The 24,748-nt window shown below is 46.0% G+C and overlaps 1 protein-coding gene across 2 annotated transcripts in view; it reads left to right on the top strand.

Moving 5' to 3' along the window:
* LLGL2 (LLGL scribble cell polarity complex component 2) overlaps positions 1–24,748 on the top strand; it is a 682,570-nt gene that overhangs the window by 332,123 nt on the left and 325,699 nt on the right. For both annotated transcript variants that reach the window (XM_085616998.1, XM_085616999.1), the window contains exons 13-14: positions 7,975–8,128; positions 8,232–8,336. In XM_085616998.1, the coding sequence (XP_085473124.1) occupies positions 7,975–8,128; positions 8,232–8,336 (259 nt within the window). The remainder of the gene's footprint in view (positions 1–7,974; positions 8,129–8,231; positions 8,337–24,748) is intronic.

Here is a 24,748-nt window from a genome sequence, read left to right as displayed (position 1 = left end):
ACGTCATTGGAGCCATAAGAAGAGCTTGTCAGCGTGCTGACATCAGTTCCCATTTTTTCATGCTGTCGACGCGTAACGGGTTTTTCTAGGACTCTCCTTTTTCTTCTAGTTTTACATTGTTACAGTTGTCTGAAATGGTAGCAGTGCGGTGGCTGCTCAGAAAAAGTGCAATTTAAACCTTACAGGGAATGTGGGGGTCATATGTCCCTCACGGACCCCCCACGATGATTGTCTTTGGTGCCTGTCATCTGATCACGATATTTAGGGATGCTCTGCGTGTTTCCATATGAACGAAGGACCTCAAGGAAAGGGAAGTGAAACTGTTCATGGCCAGAGTGAAGAAGCAGAAGAGGGGTTGGAAAAGGACAAAGTTGAGATTCAAGTCGCCGACACCGCACACCTCGAATTCGCCAAGGAAGCACAAGAAGAAGCGGTGTCATGGTTCCAGACTTTGCTCTTCTAAGGACAAGTCGCCGAAGTCGGGGTCTTCAGCTTCACGGCATCACAGGAAGGATAAAATCTTGCATTCCCCTTTAGCACAAGTGACTCCGCCTTATTCTCTGACTCTGAGAGGCTCTCCGACACCCAGGGAAGCAACGCCTTTGCCTCCAACCACTCCGCTCTGGCTCTGGTGTCTCCGGTGCTGCAGCAAGATCCAGCCTTACAACCTCAGGTTGTTGCTGAGCAGGTGGAACCGGAACCGTACCCACCTTTTCCAGCTTCAGGTACGGATCCTTTGCATTTTTCAAATGTGATGTATGGCATGTTTGCCAGAGCGGCTAACCCTCTGGTGAGCCTGTTGTCCCCGTGGGCCCTCTTTCTTTCAATAGGGGCTTACTCCATCATTATGCCCTGGCATCTTTTATGCCTTTCATGCCGATGTCCCTGTATTGGCCTCTCCTGACGCCGAGATTCTCGACGCCGATTCCATCCCAGGAGAGAACGATGGACTATTTTCCGGTGCCGTAAGGCTTTTGTTTGGTGCCATCTCGCCATACTAAGGCGCCTCTGGCCGTCCCTAAAGGACGGCCATCGATGCTGGCTCCAGAGTCAACGGCGCAGCATCTGGCACTGCCGAAACTGATAAAGATCAAGAAGGGAGGCACAGAGGCTTCTGGAAGAGGAAGAATTCCAGGAGTAACAGGAAGAGGCGGAGGAAGGGGAGATAGTAGATCCTATACATTAATTTAAAGGGCATCAGAAAGCTAGTGGGCTGGATACGTCGCCAGAGTGGAAACTCTTCTCCGAAGGCTCTACCTTTTCAAGAGGTTTCTTCCTATCACTCTGTCATCAGGAAGGCTGCTGACCTTCTGGATTTGCAGTTGCCTAGTTCAGAGGTCAAATTGAACATTCTTACGGAGGTTCTTCACTCTCCTTCATCCATGATAGAGCCTTGCTACCATTCAGTGAGGCTGTGACGGAACCCATTCTGGAAGTATGGCAAAAGCCTATGTTTGTCCCAGCTGTGTCCATGTCGGTGGCAAGGCAGTACAAGGTTACGCCTGGGGATCCTGCCTTTTTATCGACGCACCATTCACCCGAGAGCTTAGTGTTTCAGGCTTCATGGTCTTCGAAGCAATATTCAGGTTTCTTTCCGTCCACTCCTGGGGATAGGGGCTCAAAAAAATTGGAGCAGTCGGCAAAATAGGTATTTTCATCAGCCAGTATGGCTTTAAAGTCGACTAATGCAACGTGCCTGCTGGGACGCTCCATAAATGCATTGATGGACTCTGCTAAATGATTCCTAAAGTCTCAGAGGATGTCTAGGGCCACTTTGCAGAGGTGCTGTCGGACACTCAAGCTGCGGTCCTTCAAGTTATTCAGTCTGGGCTTGACACAGCTGACTCTGTTGCTAGGGTGATGGGTTCCTCAGTGGCATTAGGAGGCACACCTGGATGAGAGGATCAGGTTTCTTCCCAGATGTTCAGGCCATGCTTTTGTATCTTTCTTTTGATGGCTCTAGACTTTTTGGGACTAAGGCAGACTCGGCACTACAGCGCTTTAAAGACAGTAGAGCTACAGCGAAATCTCTAGGTCTGCAATCTCAGCCTAGGGGTTTTGAATACAGAAGATTTCCGGGCTTTGGAAAGGCTGTTCTATTTCGGGTCCGACATCAGCAACAACAGGCAAACCTACTGTATGGAACATACAGAGGGAAGGGTAGAGGTCCTCTGTAGGGATCTGTTTGCAAACAAGTCTCCTCCTCCTGTTCCCCTTACTTGCTCTGCAGGGAAGCAGCTCTAGATCCCCCATCTTAGAGCATGTTGGACCCGTGGGAGGTCGGGTGTCCCATTTTCTTCTAAATTGGAAATCTGTTTCATTAGATCTCTGGGTTTTGAATCTCATTGAAAATGGTTACGCCTTTCCTTTCTGGGAGTTTCCCCCTCCTTTCCACCCTCGTCAGGGTTGGTGTTAAGAGGACCATCTGTTGCTTCTGCAGCAGGAGGTTCTATCTTTTTCTACAGAAAGCTGCCATAGATGTGGTTCCGGAGTAGTAAATGGGTCAGGGATGGTACTCCTGGTATTACCTTATCTGGCGATTGAGACCGATCTTACACCTCAGGATCTTGAATCTTCACCTCATAACAGGAGGAGAAATTCAAGATGTTGACCCTAGCTCAGGTTCTTCTGGTGCTGCAGCTGGAAGACTGGATGGTGTCGATCGATTTTCAGGATGCGTGTTTTCATATTCCCATCCTGAAGTCACATCGGAAGTATCTCCTTTTAATGGTTGGGTCCCAACACTATCCATTTGCGGTCCTTCCGTTTGGTCTTACATCCGCACCACGGGTCTTTACAAAGGTGATGGCGTGGTAGCGGCACATCTCAGGAGTTTGGGAATTCCTGTTTTTCCCTATCTGGACGACTGGCTGTTCAAAGCAAAGTCACCAGAGATGGTGCTGCATCATGTTCAATTGACAACAAGGCTGTTGTTTGACTTGGGTTTTTCAATAAATATACCCAAATCCCACCTGGTGCCCTCTCAGCGCAACCTGTTCATAGGGGCATTACTAGACACTACTTTGAGTCGTGTCTTTCCCACCTCCTCAGGGAATTCTAGACATACAGGCGATGATTCCAACGTTTCAAGATGGAGCAGCTGTTCCAGTCCTGAAAGTTCTTTGCCTGCTCGGGCCGTTCGCTTCCTGCATACTGTTGGTCAATGATGCACACTGGCACATGAGGGCACTTTAGTAGTGTCTCCGCAGGCATTGGTTTCAACACAACGGAGACACTGAAGTGGCGCTATTATGTGGGGTGTTCCAGGCAACCTGTCTCAAGGGAAGCCGTTTTATCCTCCATCTCCAGTGGCCACAGTGATGACGGATGCCTCCACTCCAGGGTGGGGAGCTCATCTGGGGAATTTGGAGGTCAAGGGCCTCTGGCCTCCAGAGGAAAGATTGCTTCATATCAATCTTCTGGAATTGCGGGCGATACTTTTGTCTCTCAAGGCCTTCTCTCCCTCCCTTCGTGGTAAGTCAGTTCAGGTCCTGACAGACAACACTACCGCGATGTGGTACATCAACAAACAGGGAGGAGTATGATCGTATCACCTCTGCAGAGAGGCTCTGCAATTCTGATCTTGGGCTCAGGATCATCAGATTTGTGTAATTGCAAATCATCTGGTCGTGATGCTGAATTTTGCGTGCGGTAAGTCTCAGTCGGCAATACTTGGCCGATCACAAGTGGTGTCTACATCTGGAGGTGGTCCATTACATTTTTAGGATTTGGAGTTTCCTCGGTTAGACCTGTTTGCCACTCACGAGAACGCGCACTGCCCTTCGTTCTGCAGTCTCCAGTATCTGGTGCAGGGAGCTTTGGAGTATGCGTTTCAATTAGATTGTGGCTGTCAGCTTCTTTATGCGTTCCCTCCCGTACCTTGATTTCTTGGGTTCTGAGGAAGGTTTGCCAAGACCGGGCTCAAGTCATATTGATCACCCAAGAAGTACACAGACCTCCTTCACCCCTCATCGCACCCTGCCGCTCTGTCTCCCTTTCTGGGCAGACCTCCTCTAGTAGTCATAGGGGCAGGTTCTACACCCCCACCTCCAGAGCCTGCACCTTCATGCCTGGAGATTGAACGGGTCAACCTGAGTTCTTTGTCCCTCCCACCGGATGTGGTGGATGTTACATTATCGACCAGGAGACAGTCCACCAAATCTGTTTATTCTAGTAGGTGGTCCCTTTTTTGTTAAATGGTGTGGAGAGAGAATAATTGATCCTTTGCAGGCCCATATGTCTGATATTCTGGTTTTCACACTTTCCTTGGCTCATCAGGGTTGCGTGGTAGCAACTGTTAAAGGCTACTTTTCTGCCTTGTCAGCCTTTCTTTGCTTATCAGACCAACACTCCTTGTTTAAGTCACCCATGAGATTCATTAAGGGTCTCACTAACAGGCTTCCTCCCACCCCATTTATCATGCCTCAGTGGGATTTAAATTTAGTTCTTACTTTCCTGACGTAGTCTCCCTTTTAGTCTCTGCATAGTTGTCCATTGAGACTTCTCTCATTCAAGACAATCTTTCTGATTGCGATTACTTCTGCCAGGAGGGTTAGTGAGCTACAGGCTCTTAGTTCAAAGCCTCCTTTTACCTGTAATTGTGCGGATAAGGTGGTTCTTAAGACCAGAGCTGCTTTCCTGCCTAAGGTGGTCACTCCATTCCACCTAGGACAATCTATCACTTTACCCACTTTCTATCCTCCCCCTCACCTTTCTAAGGAGGAGGAAAGACTTCATCACCTGGACCCTCCGAGGGCGGTCATCTTCTACCTGAACAGGACTAAGCACTTCAGGCTGGACGACCAACTCTTCATTGGTTACGTGGGCAAAATAAAGGGCAAGGCTGACCACAAGAGAATGCTGTCCAGGTGGATCATCCTCTGCATCAAGAACTGCTACGCCTTTGCCAAGAAGGAACCTCCTGACGATATTCGAGCTCATTCCACCAGAGCTAAGTCGTTGTCTTCAGATTTGGCTAGAGGTGTCCCTGTTGTAGACATCTGCAAGCGACAACTTGGGCCTCCCGCCACACCTTTGTAAAGCATTATAGCTGAGACTCAGAGCTGAGGATGGACGGCCACTTTGCACGTTCTGTGCTGCAGGATTTTTTGGTGTAGTTAGGTGCGCACCCTTCTCCAGGAGTGGCACTTGCTGGGGATTCATTCAAAAGGTGAGGAATCCACAGGCAGATATATCGATCAGAAGAACGAGTTACTTACCTTTGGTAACGCTGTTTCTGGTGGACACAGTACTGCCTGTGGATTCCTCACTGAATAACCTGCTTCCCTGTTGCCTGCCTGCTGATACCGAAAAGATTTTTGGCATGAAATTGATGTGTTTCATTGTTATTCAAAATAATGTGATGTTTATCACTAGGAGATGTCTATATCTTAGAATTTCCAGTTTCTTTTCTTCTAAAAGTCGTATACAGCGTATACTTGAGAAAATGTTTTATACTGTGTATACTTGGGAAATGTTGTCGTTTCACCCGTTCGCCTCGAAGGCACGGGAAAAATGGGTGGAACGGACGTCCACACGGTGACGAGGTCTTCTTATAGCTCCGATGAGGTCACATGCAGTCACGAGCGGAGCCGTTCTTTTGTTATGTCCTCGTTGACGTGGCAGAGCTATGAAAACATTTCCATGAAATGCTGCGGAAGGGGTAATTCAAAAGGTGAGGAATCTGCAGGCAGATACTATATCCACCAGAAAAAGCGTTACCGAAGGTAAGTAACATGTCCCTAAGGCACTAATTACTGGGGTTGGGCTATTGTCTGAACATGATCCAAAGTCATATGACTACTCTGAAAGTGATTGCTCTTGTATTCATGAAATACCCATACTTTTGGTAGAATACTTGGTTGCCCTTTTTGTTGTTGTGTATGGCAGCCAAGTTTCATTCCCCATAAGCACCCACTGGCTTCCAGTTCGACATCCATTTTATTCTTTTGCTTGGTAACAGACTTTTCACTGTACAGCATGTGCAATTTCCTTAGTTTATTATCATTTGGTCTATATTCTCAGTTCTTTCTCTGCTAATGTCTTGCACGTGCAGCTACTGTGCCCTCTTAAGCCTTCAGAGAACAGCTTCAAGATATTCAGCATGTACCTGTGACTGTTTTGTGGAGTTTTCCCTCTTGAGTTGGCTGTGTTTGGGGTCATATTAACCCTAGCTTGATTGAGTTAAAAATGACTACCCTGCAAGACTCGTTCTCCAGCTGAAGAAGGTTTCGCGGGTGCATGCCAGACTCTAAAGGAAGTCATTGTACATAGGGGGATGAATCCAAGACAGTCTCCTCACGTATTCCACATTTTCACAGTGGAATCGCAGAATTCTACTACAGTGGCAGGAGGGCCTGTGAGCAGTGATGACAGCCCCTTGCCCCTATTTTGCCATCTGGCACCTTCATATTCTTTCATTTATATCTGATATGCCCCTTCAATTTTTGTATCCAGCCTTCAGCTGCTAAAAGGAGGATTACAAGAAGGCTCAAACCCATGCCATTTCATTCTCCATATTAACCAATAAGATTCAGAAAGCGCTGAACATGAGGTCTGGAAGCAGGCCCCTCTTCCTGTCCTGCCTGGTGGAGAAGTAGGGGATGAAAGGGAAGGAGCAGCACATAAGTGACACACTAAGATACACTGAGCCACATAAGTGGGAGTGCTAGGTGACAGAAAGTAGGGATATAGAAAAGACAGTTGAGAAATGCAGAGATTCGAGACAAAGGGGTAAATGTGAGAGTCCGTAAGACAAAAGGACAGGCATTGGGGGGTGAGGGGGCCTGAGGCAACAATATGATGGGGTGACAGATACTGATGGTGAGAAATGGAAGGGGGTATAGGAAAGAATCCCTGAATTGAGAGACCGATAGAGAGGTGTACCTAAATGAGAAACAGATGCATGGGTGGGTAAATGAGAGATAATGGCATATGCATGAAAAACTGAGAGCTTTGTAAGACAGACATGAGGGATTAAGACCAGAGGTGGGAGTGAAACAAATAGAATAGCTAACTCAGTGGCACTTAGGCGAGCGATCTGCAGAAAAAAAGAAAGGAAAAAACCTGAAAAGGCACAGGGGTGAAACCGATATGAGAGAGAAAGGTGCATGGAATAATTAGAGCTGGGCGGTACGTGCATGTGTGTGAGACGGACAGTTGTGAAACAAGGGAGCAGAGATAGCATCAGTAACCAGGCAGGTGGAATGACAAATATCTTTTGAAGTGCAGAGAAGGCAACACTCTTGCACAAAGGCATGCATTACACAGAGGTGCGTGTATTTGTGTTTTTGACGGTAACAAAAGGTGTGTCTGTCAGATCCACACACCTTCCATTTCCAGGGGAATCGCAACAGTACACTTCATCTCAGCCCGCAGACATATTGCACAAGCTGGTGTAGGAGGCAACACCACTGAAAAAAGGTCAATAAGTAATAACGCAGAATTCTCAACTGATTAATACTTGAACTTTTGAAAGCCTGTAACTTCAGAGCAAGGCCTTGCTAGGTATCAGCGGGGCATTCCACCAGACAACTTGGGTACTAGAGGTCCATGGCACAGTGGGGCTCATTCTGAGTTCCCCTATGAATCCCACACCTGCTGTTACGTTTAGAGGTGTTCCAGTAATTCTCGAGGGATAAAGTTAACAGGGCTTACTAGTGTAAGACTGAAGTTCCCCCAAAAATACAGAATTACTTGAGGAATAGGTAATTATGGTCTAGTTCCCCCACACCCCTGGTTTCCCCCGGAGATTTTTGCTGCTTTTGTGCACTGACTTCTGTCAATGTTAGATTCATTTCACTGGGCTACTTAATGTGTTTTTATGCTCCTATATCTCAGGCTTCTAATTAGCAAGTATACATCTGGACTAGACTGTAACCTATAAATTCTAACTTGGGTATCTCCATTCCTTGGTTATACTGGATCCCAGCAAGTAGTTGTACATAATCTACCATTCTGCAACTGTTCCCCTAGGCATGAGGATGGAACAGTACGCTTTTGGGATGCCTCTGGGGTCTGCCTGCGCTTGCTTTACAAGTTGAAGACCGTGAGTGTGTTCCTGACAGATGCAGATCATAATGATAACTTGAACCAACAGGAAGGAGAGGAGTGGCCCCCATTGCGCAAGGTGAGGAGTTACACTAACCTTGAAAGACAAGAGTACAGAGAGAGAGAGATGGCCCACAGTATTTTAATGCTTCTGGTTTCGCTTCTGTTTTTCTGCCCTACAGGTTGGATCCTTTGATCCATACAGTGATGATCCTCGACTTGGAATCCAGAAGATTTATTTATGCAAATACAGCGGTTACCTGGCCATCGCGGGCACAGCAGGACAGGTATGAGCATTGAATAAGAGTAAAGGGTTTGGGTCTGATGGATACATCTAATCACAGATTCCAGTCTGGTGCCTGGGGTATTTCAAAAGTTAGGAATTTGCTGATGGAAAGGGTATCCACCAGAAAGAGCATTGCCTCGATTGTTCACCACTATGTAACCGGATGCATTCACAGTGAATGTGGGTCTAAGTGGAAAAGTTACTTACCTTTGGTAACAATGTATCTGGTAGAGGCATAGACTAGCTGCAGATTCCTTAACTTTTGAATTGTCCCCAGGCAACAGATGTAAAATTTCACCAGTACCTCTGTGTGCCGGGGGACTGTGTCATATGACTCCGTAATGACGTCGACTCCGGTTGTGACATCAGTGGTGCCATATATGTCCCCTCCGGCACGTGGACGTCAGTTTCTTCTTTTCCGCGCTGCAACCTCGATCCAGAGAAGTGTATCTCTAGCTGTTTTTCGGCCTGCTATGATGATTTTTTGTCTGAAACAGTGTGCAGCTGTCTATGCCTTCTGTGTCTAAATCCTGTGGATCATGTGCTTGACAGATGTCTGGTCTGGATCCTCATTCCATATGCATGAGGTGTTCGGTCGAAGAATGTAACGCCTGCCAACAGCTGAGTCTAAAAGCGATGCGGAAGCGATGAATGTTGAGGACTTCTGGTTCTCCTAAACGTCGTTCGACTACGGTTCTGCAATGTAGCCAATCCAGAGGCCTGTCTTGTGGGTGTCCCTATCCATCCAGTTAACGCTTAATCGGTCCAAGTCCCCATCCACGTCCCACGGTAAGCGTTGTCGTAAACAATCAAAGTTGCGGCCTTCCATGGCTTCTTCGTCTCACGACGTGGTTTTGAGCAGCTACTGATGCCCTCGTGCTTAGTACTCCGCTCAAAAGTCGCTTCTGAGCTACCCCACCTTTCCTGGTGCTGGGATGACTCGGGTCCCAGATGAAAGAGTAGTATGATGCTTTTCGTCTCTTATTTGGGTCGTCACCTTCCCCTTGAGCGCCTCTGGGCCCCAAAGAGGTGATGGGTGCTCTGACTGCATCCTCACCAACAGGTTTATCCTCGGCCACAGTTAGGCCCTTACACAGAGTGATGCCGGTGTACAGCCCTTCGAGTTTCACCCTGTGGTGCTGACTGACTCCGGAGCAATGTTGGTTGTTCCTCCGGGATATGTTTTGATGGTGCCGGAAGGCTCAGAACCGGAGTCGGTGCACGACCCCGACGAGAGTCTTGAGGCATTGACATCCCCTCGACTTGTTTTGTCGGTGCCGTCCTGGCGCCCTTCCACTTTCTCATTCCAAGGTCGATACTGTGCTGTGTCGATGTCGTTTATGGAGCCGATAATTCATGGTTCTGTGGGCAAACAGTTTGTGGATGGAAATGTAGAAGGAGTTTTTTTGTGTGCAACTAGTGCCTACAGATCCTCCTATGATGGATAGCTGGATTTCTGAGATAGGCGAAGCAAGCGGGTTAGAATCATCCCCAGCTTTTGGCCTTCTATCTCCTTCTGGCCATGCCTTGGAACCCAGCTCTTTCTTGGCGTGTATGTTAGAGGGTGGCTGAAGTTCCTACATTTGGTTCTGCCTTCGGTGGAGAAATCTACAGACCCCCCTCATTGATGTTCTTCATTCGGGTCAGTCAGGAATTGAGCCAGTGCTACCTTTTTGTAAGGCGTTATATGATATTTTACTGGCGGCATGGGCTATAAGTGATACTGGTGCACCTGTGGACCGTACTATTGTCCACAAGCATCACCCTGCCCCCGATGACCCTGCTTGCCTTCTTTGTCAACTGACAAAACATAGTTTTGCGGTTCAGGTCGCTACAGCTTTCCACAATGTAGATAGTCTTCCTCATACTCCAGTTGACAAAGATTCCCGAAAGCAAGACTCTTGAGGAAAACGTACGTACTCTTCCACCAGTGCGGCGTTAAGTTCCATTAATACAACTTGCGTCCTTGGACATTTTTTTACATGCCTTATGGGATTCCTTAAGGTAGTTATTACCTTTGTTTCCGAAGGCTAATAGGAATTAATTGAGTCTGTTGATTTCAGATGGGCAGCAGGCTGCTAGGTTAATCATTAGGTGTGGAATGGACACCACTGATTCGATTGGTCGAGCCATGGCATCTTCTGTGGCATTACGCCGGCGAGCTTGGCTTTGTTCCACTGGATTTTCAGAGGCAGTCCAGTCAGCTTTTATTGACATGTCATTTGATGACATTCATTTTTCTGATGGATTCATCTGCCTGTGGATTCCTTACCTTGTGAATATATCCTGCGCCAGCATTCTATGGAAATTTTTCCTAGCTCTCCACGCCGACGAGGTCGTCTCAGCGTCATGGCTTTGCACGCGGCTCCGCATGACGTCACCGGAGCCATAAGAAGACCACGTCGGCGTGATGACATCAGTTCCCTTTTTTACGCGCTGTCGACGCGAACGTTTTTTTTCTGGGACTCTCCTCACTTCGTCTTGATACCTTGTATTTTGGATTGTATCGTTTTCTTCTTTTGTCATGTCTGCTCCGAGGAAGTCAGGCTTTAAGCCATGCAGAGAATGCGGTAAACATATGTCAATTACTGACCCGCATGAAGATTGCCTCTGGTGTTTGTCTTCAGACCATGACGTCGAGGAATGCTCTTCGGGCAGGAAGATGAATCCAAAGGCGTTAAAGGAGCGAGAAGCCAAACTTTACATGGCCAAGGCAAGAAAAGAAAAAAGGGGTCGAAAAAGGTCAAAGTCCAGGCCTTCACCTTCAGAGTCTCCTCAGGTGACTCCGGCTCAATCTCCTTCCTATAAGGGGACCCCAGAGCAGGCTACGACGCCGAGATTCTCACCGACTAATCCGGCTGATGATGAGGTTCCTTCGGCTCTGGCTGTTCCACCTGTGACTCCAGCGGCGCCGACTCCAGAGGTACCTCGATCGGATCCCGAACCGGGTTCTTACCCTCAGTTTCCGACGTCAGGTTCTGATCCGTCGCATTTCCTTAATGCCATGTATGGTGTGTTCACCAGAGCATCGTACCCCTCTGGAGCACCTTCGGGTCCCATGGGTCCTTTGGCATTTACTCTGGGTGTGCCTCATCAGTATCCACAGGCCCCATTTATGCCCTTCATGCCAGCGACGTCGTCTTGGTCTTTTCCGGCTCTGAGGATGTCGACGCCGTATGGTCAGTCCCCGGCTCCATCCCGTGAAGCCTCTCAGATTCGATCGACGCCAGCTATGGATCCACCTTCGACGTCGCTCCCGGAGCAGTCGATGCCGCGTGTGGCGCCGCCAACACCGCAACCGAAGATGCGTTCAAGGAGAGAGGCACAGAGGTTAGTGGAAGAGGAGCAGTACCAGGCTGAAGAGAGGGAGGAAGGAGAGGTGTATGATACAGAGAATGTGTTTGAGAACTTGTGTGAGGCAAGTGGCCTTGACACCTCCCCTGAGTGGGACTTTGTTTCTCAAAAGGCTTCCCCCTCTAAGGATGTTGCTCCATACATTTTTTTTTTTTTAACACACTTTATTGGTGACCGCTGTATACCATGTACTTTTAAAATATAAACATTCAAATAGTCTTTTGATTTTCTCCCATCGTATACATCCCCATGCATTTGTATCAATCTTGTTGCTCCATACCTTGCAGTTATTAGGAAGCCTGAGGAACTTTTGCACTTACAGCTTCCTGTAGCGGAGTATAAGCCTAATCTTCTCAAAGAAGTTCTTCACTCTCCATCTTCAGTTGTTGAGCCGCTTTTACCATTTAATGATGCTTTGACTGAGCCAATTCATGAGGTGTGGCACAATCCTCTTTCAGCTCCTGCAGTTTCGAGAACAGTCTCCAGAAGGTATAGACCTGCTCCTGGGGAGCCGGTTTTTCTTTCCTCTCGCCCTTCTCCTGAAAATCTGGTGGTGCAGGCTTCTTGCTCGAAGCAGTCATCAGGGGCGTTTTCGCAGGCTCCTGCAGATAGAAATTCTAAGAAGTTGGAGCAATCTGCAAAGAAAGTCTTTTCTTCGGCCAGTATGGCACTAAAATCTACCAGCGCCACTTGTCTCTTGGGCAGGTACATTCATGCTTTAATGGACTCTGCGAAACAGATTCTCCCTAAGTTGTCTGAGGAGGACAAGGGTAATCTAAATGAGGTGTTGGTGGATGCTCAAGCGGCTGCTCGCCAATTTATCCAGTCTGGTCTGGATACAGCGGACTCTGTTGCTAGAATAATGGGCTCGTCTATTGCGACAAGGAGGCATGCATGGTTAAAATCTTCTGGATTCTCTCCTGATGTACAGGCTGCTCTTATTGATTTACCATTTGATGGTTCCACGCTTTTTGGTGAAAAGGCGGACTCTGCCTTACAGAGATTTAAAGACAGTAAGGCAACGGCGAGGTCTTTGGGTTTGCAGACTCAGTCAGAGGCTATGGATATAAAAGATACCGTGGCTTTGGGAGATCTTCTTTTCGTGGGTCCAGACAGCCTCAGCAGCAACAGCAGCAAAACCCCTTGTATAAGAGCTACAGGGGTAAAGGCAGAGGTCGCCTTCGTGGAGCCGGACGTCATCCCTCTTCCTCCTCCTCCTCCTCCTCCACCTCCCCAGCCCCTCCTGGTAATGCAGGAAAGCAGCCCAAGATCCGCCATCCTGGATCATGTTGCTCCTGTGGGAGGTCGGCTTACCCATTTTCTACAGGATTGGAAGTTAATCACTTCAGACCTTTGGGTTTTAGATCTAGTAGAAAATGGGTACGCCCTTCCCTTCAGGGAATTCCCTCCTCCTTACCCTCCTTACCCTCCTTGCCAGGGGTTTTGCACGGAGGACCATTTGCTTCTCCTTCAGAAGGAGGTTCTTACCCTGTTACAAAAGGGTGCAATAGTGGTGGTTCCCGAGCAGGAAAGGGGTCAGGGGTGCTACTCCCGGTATTTCCTGATTCCCAAGAAGGATGGCTGGTTACGTCCTATTCTGGACCTCAGAATCTTGAATCTGTTTCTCAAGCAGTAGAGATTCAAGATGCTCACCCTAGCGGAGGTTCTTCAGGCGCTACAACAGGAGGACTAGATGGTGTCCATCAGTTTGCAGGATGCGTATTTCCATATCCCAATCCTGAAGTCGCACAGGAAGTAACTCCGTTTTACAGTTGGGTCACAACACTACCAGTTTGCAGTCCTTCCGTTTGGTCTTACTACCGCACCTCGAGTCTTCACCAAGGTGATGGCAGTGGTGGCTGCCCATCTCAGGAGGTCGGGATTCATGTTTTCCCCTACCTGGACGACTGGCTTCTGAGGGCGGGGTCGCCAGAGATGGTGCTTCATCATCTGCAAGTTACAACCCAGCTGTTGTACAAATTGGGTTTTTCGTTAAATGTACCCAAGTCTCACCTGGTGCCCTCTCAGCGCAACCTGTTCATGGGGGCAGTATTGGATACCACTGTGTATCGAGCATTCCCTCCTCCTCAAAGGAATTTCGACATTCAGGAAATGATTCCCTTGTTTTTCAATGGTGCGGTTGTTCCAGTTCTGAAGGTCCTTGGCCTGCTAGGTCTGTTCGCTTCCTGCATTCTGTTGGTCAACCATGCACGCTGGCACATGAGGGCACTCTGGTGGTACCTCCGCAGGCAGTGGTATTAACACAACGGAGATCTCAGGGAGTCAGTCAGGATCTCCAGAGAAGCTGCAGCGGATCTGTCTTGGTGGAGAGTGGAGGGCAATCTGACTCAAGGAAAGCCCTTTCATCTTCCTCCTTCTGTGACCACAGATATAACGGATGCCTCTACCCTAGGGTGGGGTGCTCATCTGGGGGATCTGGAGATCAAGGGTCTTTGGTCTCCAGAGGAAAGATTGTCTCATATCAACCTTCTGGAATTGCGGGCTATACGTTTGGCGCTAAAGGCCTTTCTCCCTTCCATTCGCGGTCAGTCAGTTCAAGTCCTGATGGACAACACTGCCGCGATGTGGTATGTCAACAAGCAGGGAGGAGTAGGGTCGTCCCGTCTCTGCAGAGAGGCCTTGCAGCTCTGGTCCTGGGCTCAGGACCATCTGATTTGCTTGATGGCAAATCATCTGGCCGGGGGGCTGAACGTGCGTACGGACAGTCTCAGTCGGCAGTTCTCCGCCGACCAGGAGTGGAGGCTTCGTCCAGAGGTAGTTCGACACATCTTCCGGACATGGGGGACTCCTCGGGCGGACCCGTTTGCCACTTTTGAGAACGCGCACTGCCCGTCATTCTGCAGTCTCCAGTTTCCCACGCAGGGAGCGTTGGGGGACGCGTTTCAGTTGAGTTGGAGCTCACAACTCCTTTACACGTTTCCTCCCATACCCTTGATTCCTCGGGTTCTTAGGAAGATTCGCCAAGACCGGGCCTAAGTTATATTGATCGCCCCGGACTGGCCAAGAAGGGTGTGATACACGGACCTTCTGCACCTCTCGTCGCACCCACCGCCCCGTCTCCCTCTCAGGGCAGACCTCCTCTCTCAGATGGAGGGGCAGGTTCTACACCCCCACCTTCAGAGCCTGCACCTTCTTGCCTGGAGATTGAACGGGGCAACCTGAATTCTTTTTCTCTTCCGCCTGACGTGGTGGATGTTATTTTATTGGCCAGGCGACACTTCACCAAATCCATCTACTCCTATAGGTGGTCAAAATTTGTTAGATGGTGTGGAGAGAAATCTATTGATCCTCTGAAAGCGCATCTTTCTGATGTTCTTTGTTTTTCACTTCATTTGGCTCAGCAGATTTGTGCTGTAGCCGCTGTTAAAGGATATCGGCTTTGCCGGCATTTCTTTGTTTGCCCAACCAGCCTTCTCTTTTTAAGTCTCCAGTCTTAAGGTTCATTAAGGGGCTTACTAACATGTTTCCACCCACTCCTTTTTCTATGCCCCAGTGGGATTTAAATCTGGTGTTGACTTTTTTAATGGGTTCTACGTTTGAACCTATGCATAGTTGTCCATTGAGACTACTGACATTTAAAACGGTCTTTCTATTGGCTATCACTTCGGCTAGGAGGGTGAGTGAACTCCAGGCTTTGAGTTCAAAGTCTCCTTTTCTGACCATACATGCTGAAAGGATGGTACTCAGGACCAGGGCTGCTTTTCTGCCTAAGGTGGTAACTCCCTTCTATCTAGGACAGTCCATTACCCTCCCTACTTTCTATCCTCCCCCTCACCCTTCCAAGGAGGAGGAGAGACTTCATCGTTTGGATCCAAAGAGGGCTATTAGCTGCTATTTGGATAGAACAAAAGACTTCTGGCAAGATGATCAGCTCTTTGTTGGATATGCTGGTCGTATGAAGGGCAAGGCAGTGCACAAGTGCACTTTATCCAGGTGGATCATCTTGTGCATCAAGATTTACTACTCCCTGGCCGGTAAGGAGCCTCCTGTAGTCATTAGAGCTCATTCCACCAGGGCTAAGTCGTCTACTTCTGCCTTGTCCAGGGGTGTTCCTATATTGGACATCTGTAAAGCTGCAACTTGGGTCTCCCTCCACACTTTCGCGAAGCATTACTGCTTGGATTCCGAGGTGAGGAGGGATGGTCATTTTGCGCGCTCTGTTTTGCAAGATTTTTTGGTATAGAAAAGTGGACACCCTCCTCCGGGAGTGGGACTGCTGTGGCATTCTATTCATAAGGTGAGGAATCCACAGGCAGATGTATACATCAGAAGAACAAGTTATTTACCTTCGGTAACGCTTTTTCTGGTGGATACAGTATCTGCCTGTGGATTCCTCACTGACCCACCCACCTCCCCGTTGTCCACCGTTTTATACCTTAAAAGATTAGGTATTGGTTATTTGATGTTTTTGTGTACTCAAGATTTTATTACCTCTATTTTCCATGGTTGACTTATTTGTAATGTGAGTTTATAGGAAATGTTTGCTTTCCTTTTTCACTTTACACTATGTGTATTTGTGTGAATACTGTGTACTATGTATACATTGTTTCTATGGCCGGTACGCCCGTAACTTGTTCGTTTGGTGCTTATGCAGATGCCGCTTTGCGTAGGTTTAAGGACAGTTAAGGTGGCTCAGACCCTTAGCCCTGTTCCCTTCTTTCAATTGTTGCTGTATTTTATTTTTCCATTGTAATGTCACCAGATGTGGTGTCCCTGCCCATGCAGGCCATATTTCTTATGGTATTTTTTCCTGTCGTTGATAGGATGTTTTTCTTTGAGGCCCTACATGGATTTTTTTCCTACTTATGGGTAGTTTCTTGGTTGTCTCTGCTGAGGAGATTCTCACTCAAGAGGTTAGGATCTATGGTTTCTTTCTCATGTGAAGCTGATTACCTGTGTTACCTGCAGGTAGAAGCAGTTGCAGTAGGCTTATTGCCCTTTCTTTTCACAAAGCATGGGTCTCTATTGGTACCGGACCTGACCTGTTAATTTATTGGCACTTCTGTTATTTGAGTCACCATTTTCTTTCGCTATCTTCTTGTCTTGTTTCAGCAAGTTGTATCCCTTAGATGTGATGGTTCACAGTTTTTGGCTCCCTTATTTTGGAATTTTCTTTCCTCCGCTTGTTTTGGGTATGTATTCAGTCGTTGCAGATTGTGACGTATTTATTTTAGTTGCCTTCTATTGTATGGCATCAAGGTATATTTATTCCTGCCGGCTTACCATACTACTCCGGTACATTGAAGAGTGTATCCATCTATGTGGATTCATGGTGTCTCTTACACCTAGGTTGTTGGCGTTTCATTTTGATGGTTTCTTTTACAAGAAACATCTTCTCAAGTGTCTTTCCTTTAAGTGCATGTTACACTTATTACTTTTGAGTTTAAAAGGTTAGGTTGGGAAGTGCCGCCAATTACCGGTTTTAAGGTGGCAGGTGTTTTCCCTTTCTCCTTTGAATTATCCTCATCTGATTTACTGACAGGCTAAAGCCATTAGTTAGTTGAAGGAATTTTTTTTTGTTTGTGGTCCGTCCTTTTAGTGTTCTGTTATTGTGTCCTGTTGTGAAGCTCCAACTCCTTTCTGTTTGGGAGTGCGCATTTCTAATTTGTACAGGTAGGTTTACTGGTTGTACGTTTTGGATATAATTCTACTCTTAGTAAGGGTACAGATTATGTAGCAATATTTTTGCCAATCTCTGGTTAGGAGACAGTAAGTGTCTTAGTCTCTGGCTCTTTTAGTAGGGGGCCTGTATATTGATATACACATTCACTTGACAATGAATATTCAGATTTGTCTACATTTTTTTGTTTCTTATTTTTAGTCTGTCTAATCTGGCTTAGAAATCCCTTGTCTGGGGCTCTTTCAGACTCCTGGTCCTTTTATTCTGTCAGTGAACGTTTCATAGGACAAATTATGATTATTCTTCTTCAGCTGTGATTAAGAGGATATTTTCATTATGGTACATTTTTGTGTCAGACACCATTGTTTTAAAAAAACAAAAAAGGATGACTGTGGTGTCTTTCACTTTGTTCATTCTGTTGCTGCTGATTTCCCTCTAGATCTGCGGTCCATTGTGAGTCATGAGTGCTCATTGTCTTGCTATCAGGAACTTTGCATTGGTTTGGCCTTTGTCTCACTTTTGGTCTTCCTAATTCATGGTTTTAATTAATCTTTGGGGTCTGGGACTTGTTGGTATGTCTGATGCTTTGTTTGGGTGACGTTTAATCTCCTTCTCTGGAGTCCCATATTACTGTGTCTACAGAAGGTTTCACTTTTGTTTTCTGTGGCCGTTACCATGGTCTATCCTACATGTCCCTGATCTCTTTTTAGTTTTGGCCGGGGTCCTTTCTGAGACCTTTTGTAGGATTTGGTATCTTCTGGCAGGACTTTGTCCTGTTTCCCTTGAGGCTTTGTTTTTTTCCATGCCAGCAGGATTGTTGGTTATATATATTGCCTGTGGTCATGGCCACGATTTTTATACGAAGCCATGCTCTTTTTTATTTAATTCCTAAGTATGTCTGGTCTGTGACTAATTTCGACCTGCTGGTTCTCTTTCGGAACTTTTGTAGTATTGGTTCGCAGGCCCACCTCCTGATATGGTATAGCGATGGTATTTAATTCAAAAGTTTCTGCATGTAGTAGCGTAAGGTCTGCCACTACATTGTTGATTTTAGACTCCAATGATGTGCAGGTCTGTTCAATGGCTGCCAGTTTCCTATCCAATTTATCATCAGTAGGAGGAGGAGGTTCAGTATGGTCTAATGGGTCGGTGTTTGTGACCGAAGAGGAGCGAGAGGATGATCTGGAGTTAGTGTTCCATAGTCAGCCCGTTTCATCTGGCTTCGACATCTGAGTGGTGAAAACAGCGAGGCGATCAGAGGCACAAAAGGGCCCGCCTGCAGCTGCGGCAGACTATATCTCATCACCATAGCTCAGAGGTCATCCCTTGAGGCCAGCAGAACACAATATCTTTCCTCCATTTGGTGGCAGCAAGGTGGTAACAAAAAAAGTGGAAGCCGTTGTCTCTACCAGGTGAGTAGAGGGGTGATTGCTGATCCAGGTTTTGGACGAATGGGGTCAAATTGCCCTGCAGAGCCTCTGGGCCAACTTGAAGATGCCCTTGTATAGTAGTGCAGCACGTGCAGCCCAGGGCAGGTCGGTCCGCAGCGATGAGGAAAAACACTGTCGGGAACAGAAAGTATGTGATGGCGGGACAGCACAGTGTTGTCCAAACATACACTCAATGAAGGCGGACAAACCTCTTTCCCAGCATTTCTGGCGATGCTGCTCCGCAAAGGAATGTTCTCCTCACGCACTTGTGTGCTGCACGTAGTGCAGCTTACTGGTCACCCTCATAACAGAGGGAGCAGGGGAAGTCACCACTCCCACCAGGCCCTCATAAAACTAGAGGGGGTCAACAGGAGTGGAAAAGAGTATTTGGGGCTACACCTGTCTTTATGATTTCTGGCAGCAGGAATGGCCGCATTGACATTAAAAGGACGAGGCAACTGTGGCAGGAGATATAAAGAAATTACAGTGGGGATGGCACGACCCTGCTCACGTGTCTTCTGCAGGAATATGCAGTGTTCTACTGGGATGATCAAGTAGTACTAGCCTGTTGCAGGGACTCGCACCACCATAAATTATTATTCCCATAAGCTAGAGAGCAACTCGCCGACAGACAGCACGCAGCAGGTGCAGCTGCCGAGCAAAGCAGTCTGGTGCCAATAGACGGACGCAGGGCATACCACAGCAAACCAAGCAAGACAGCAGCGCTACCGCAGCTTTCACACAGGCCTCACCTCACACGCCCGGAACAGCAGCAGTCGATAGGGCCATTCACGCCATCCCACCTTCAGGGTTGGCTCCTAAGGCCGCCACCTCAGCAGAAGGGGGGTCTCGTACCGTCCCCAGCACCTGCTTGGTGTTCGCTCCAGTAGAAGGTGCCTGGCCACACACCAGGTCAGCGTGGCACATGTCCGGTCACGGGCTCAGGCAGCATCCATCATCTCTCACGTCTGCAGTCAGGTCGCAGTGCAAATAAGGCCATTCACAGATCACCACTGCCTCAGAAATGGCCTGTATAGGAGGCAAGTAGTAGGGCAAATACGGTGATACCCAGCATGAATATAGATTCCGCTCTGTGGGCCTGATAACTGCTGGATAAGGGAGATGAGTAGCAGAGCTGTATTAAAACACATCCTCCATGTTGGCCCCGCAAAACACACCCTTAACTCGTGTTATCTTTTGATATGTATGTTTATTAATTTGAAAATGGTTGTATGTTGTATGTAGTATTGATTGGACTACTGTTGCTTTGCATGAATTCTGTTGTACTAACATTGATGTTTGAGACTTCCCAATATGGTGCCCGTGCAGCTCTGATAGGCTTGAGGTCGTGTTGATCGACATTTGTGTTTGTTGTTTATTTAATGTGAAGTCAGTTGTTCAACCACTACCTGTGAACAAGGCTGTATGGGCGAAAATCAAATGGTATTTGCTTGTCTAAATAAATGAATCGCATTAAGTATTCACAACTCTGGAGTGCGCATGTGATGTGCACTAACCTCGCCAGGTCTGATCTGGGAATAAAGTGAGGCTTTGATATATGGATACATGTCTGCATTTTCTGATCACATGCACGTCCACCTGACAATGAGGGCACTTCAGTGTCAGTGCTGATTAGCCAGTTATCTAGTTTTCAGTGTTCTCCTTTTATAGTTCCCCTTGCATTTCTTTACCTTTTTTATTTTATTTACATTTTCCTTAAGCAGATACTGCAGTCCCCCAACGCAGTAATAACAGGCTGATGATTTCCTGTTCAGTGACCTGCTTTCAGTGTGACCATCCGTCTTAAGGGAACCATTACATTTTGTTGTCCATAGTGTATCAGTGTTTTACAAGATCGCCAACACGTTGTGTCTAAACCTGGTGACAATGCTGGAACTTACCACTACAAGATGGGCACCCGCTCCTATGCTTAGGTTAAATAATGCAAGCCTATGCCTGCCATGTTTAGATGGCAGCATGTTTTATTTTTCCTGCGTGTATCCTTTTAATTTATCTTGCATACCTTGTTGAGTTTGTTTGTATTTTATTGTAGTTGTTTCGGAAGGTGAATGCATGAATGAACCAGTTGATAGATGAATTAGTGCATGGTTGCAAATATGAGTGATGTATGATGACTTAATGAGTGTCTAAACCCATCAATAACGTCAAAGAATCTTTCATTCATCACCCAGAACTATTGGCAATGTTGTGCTCAGCTGTAGTAACCCATTCCTTAACACAGGATACAATTAAAACCTGGTCCGGATTCCAACAATACAATTTTTTTTCATGCCAACGCGTGTTCTACCTTATATTTCCATATTTTACCTTAATTGACATCATAACCACAATGTAAATAATTCAAAGAGTTACAACATTTTCTACCGAGTGGATGCCTAGCCACAAATGTGTTTCTGAATATAACTTCATGCGTAATGGATAAGTCCCATCAACGTGGTTCATTGTATACAGGAATAACGAACAGCAAGCTTACCTAACAATCTGTTTCTTAAGACTGCATGTAAGCACTCCTCCTTATCAAGTGGTTGAACCCCTCAACACTGCAGCTGATCACCAGTTCCTGGAGCTAATGAATAACTAGCATCCATATTAGAAATAGCCTGAAGACGTTCAAGAATATTTATTTCCATAGACCTGACTGTGCTTCCAATAAATTACATTTATCATCTCAAAGGGAGAAGTAAAAGCATGTTTCATCATGTTCCTAATGACTAAAACCTTTTTTGCAATGGCTGTAATATATCTGTTTACATTTGTTCTAGCCACAGTTAAAAGCTTTGTACCTTAAACAGATACCGAATCCTTTCACATATCCCCTGTGCCTATCTGTGTCTATTTCCTTTGCAGCATATTGACTGTCAGTAATCATATATCCACTTAATTGAATCTTCTTATATGTTAACATGGACTAGTCTAAAATACAAATTCTTTAAATCTAAGTCCAACTGATATCACAATGCTTCTTAAGATTACTCTACATTCTAATTTTGTAAAGAATCTAAACTTGGAGCTGGATTTGCGGCTTTTTTCCATAGGAGCCAAGGTATATTGTGGTTACTGCTTCTCTCTGTGGGTTTGAACCTGTATATAATCTGTTCTAGGCAACACCTTCTCTAAACCTTTGTTCTATATCAGTTACTGAGTGGTCTCATCTTTTTTTCCACATGGAAAGCTCGAAATGAGCTTGACAATGATGGTTTAAAGTATGTGAGATCATATTAGTGGAAGTAGATTTGTGACATAATTTCCTATGCAGTTCATTTTCCTGCACATATAGGAGAAGATCGGAAAATATTATTTTTCATTCTCATTTAATGTTTTATTTTTCCTGCGTGTATCCTTTTAATTTATCTTGCATACCTTGTTGAGTTTGTTTGTATTTTATTGTAGTTGTTTCGGAAGGTGAATGCATGAATGAACCAGTTGATAGATGAATTAGTGCATGGTTGCAAATATGAGTGATGTATGATGACTTAATGAGTGTCTAAACCCATCAATAACGTCAAAGAATCTTTCATTCATCACCCAGAACTATTGGCAATGTTGTGCTCAGCTGTAGTAACCCATTCCTTAACACAGGATACAATTAAAACCTGGTCCGGATTCCAACAATACAATTTTTTTTTATGCCAACGCGTGTTCTACCTTATATTTCCATATTTTACCTTAATTGACATCATAACCACAATGTAAATAATTCAAAGAGTTACAACATTTTCTACCAAGTGGATGCCTAGCCACAAATGTGTTTCTGAATATAACTTCATGCGTAATGGATAAGTCCCATCAACGTGGTTCATTGTATACAGGAATAACGAACAGCAAGCTTACCTAACAATCTGTTTCTTAAGACTGCATGTAAGCACTCCTCCTTATCAAGTGGTTGAACCCCTCAACACTGCAGCTGATCACCAGTTCCTGGAGCTAATGAATAACTAGCATCCATATTAGAAATAGCCTGAAGACGTTCAAGAATATTTATTTCCATAGACCTGACTGTGCTTTCAATAAATTACATTTATCATCTCAAAGGGAGAAGTAAAAGCATGTTTCATCATGTTCCTAATGACTAAAACCTTTTTTGCAATGGCTGTAATATATCTGTTTACATTTGTTCTAGCCACAGTTAAAAGCTTTGTACCTTAAACAGATACCGAATCCTTTCACATATCCCCTGTGCCTATCTGTGTCTATTTCCTTTGCAGCATATTGACTGTCAGTAATCATATATCCACTTAATTGAATCTTCTTATATGTTAACATGGACTAGTCTAAAATACAAATTCTTTAAATCTAAGTCCAACTGATATCACAATGCTTCTTAAGATTACTCTACATTCTAATTTTGTAAAGAATCTAAACTTGGAGCTGGATTTGCGGCTTTTTTCCATAGGAGCCAAGGTATATTGTGGTTACTGCTTCTCTCTGTGGGTTTGAACCTGTATATAATCTGTTCTAGGCAACACCTTCTCTAAACCTTTGTTCTATATCAGTTACTGAGTGGTCTCATCTTTTTTTCCACATGGAAAGCTCGAAATGAGCTTGACAATGATGGTTTAAAGTATGTGAGATCATATTAGTGGAAGTAGATTTGTGACATAATTTCCTATGCAGTTCATTTTCCTGCACATATAGGAGAAGATCGGAAAATATTATTTTTCATTCTCATTTAATGCTTTCATGCAGTCTTTGAGGTTTTCCATGCCTCCAACCCCTATGAGAAAGTTTGTATGAAAATACCCAATCTCCATGATTCTGCCATCTCTCATTTTTCCTGGACCATGCCATTGTCCTTTCCCAAAACCAATCACATCATATTGGTGTATGTTAGCACAATAAAAGTCCTTGTCATTACCCCACATACTTGCAGGTAATTTTCAACACTGAAGATGTAATAGTTTTCGTTCATGGCAAACTCCATCTTCTCTAATAACTTGAGATTGTCTGAATAATTCGACACAGGTATTATAGAAAAATAATTTAGGACCACTAGACCATGTGAATGTTGCATACAAGCATACAAGCATATAGACAGGTCACATCCAGTGTAATCTTTACTCCAAGGTAGATAGTTCACTATATGTAAGAAGTCTAAAGATTCTCCAACACACTATGCCAAACTTGTTTCATAAGAAATTATGTAAATAGCTCTAATCTGTCAGAGAGCCTTTGCTCCAGACCTCCCTGGTGGCCTACAGGGGGACTTATGCACTTCAGTTTGTAGATAAAAGGTAGGGATAACAGGATGTCGTACGTAAGAGTGTTAGATATTATGTTCAGATGACTCACCCACCCCCAAACAAAAACACCTTGTTTTCACCTTCTTCTGTAGTTTTGCTGAGTGGTGCAGGGAGATGGTTTGGAAAGGCCTTCAGTTTGATGGGTATTGCAGTGGCGCTGTCTGAATCAGGTGTCTGGGACCTATGTGTTCGAGGCATATGAGCTGCAGATTACACACTTTTGCATAGATCGCCATCTGGTGTTGGGCCCGGATGTTTGCAGTTTGTTTTTCCTCTTCGAAAGTGTTTGGAAGTCACGAGGTGGGTGACTCCTCCCTTGGTTCGTATTGCGCATGGGCTTCGGCTCCATCCTCAGATTGTTTTTTTCCGCCATCGGGCTCGGATGTAATACTTCGCGCTCCGGTTCCGAACATTCCAGTTCGACGATCGAAGCGGAATCCTTGCTCTCCACGGTATATTGTTCAGATCCTGATCTCCTAAATCACCTTCTTCTTCCACACACCTTCGATTCCAGTCATCGACGGCGGCCTTCGGGCCTATCCAGGCTCCGGTCCCGGCTGGTGGAAAGAACTCCATTTAAGAAGTGCCCTCGATGTGGGTCCAAATTCCCCCACACCGATCTTCATGAGGTGTGCAACCTCTGCCTCTCCCCTGAACACGAGGCTCGAGACTGTCCCGCCTGCAAGTCTTTTAGATCCAAAAAGACTATTCGAGATCGAAGGGCCAG

The sequence above is a fragment of the Triturus cristatus genome, chromosome 7 (assembly GCF_964204655.1).
Source record: "Triturus cristatus chromosome 7, aTriCri1.1, whole genome shotgun sequence".
Lineage (NCBI taxonomy): Eukaryota > Metazoa > Chordata > Amphibia > Caudata > Salamandridae > Triturus > Triturus cristatus.
This window is presented reverse-complemented; position numbering and strand designations above follow the sequence as displayed.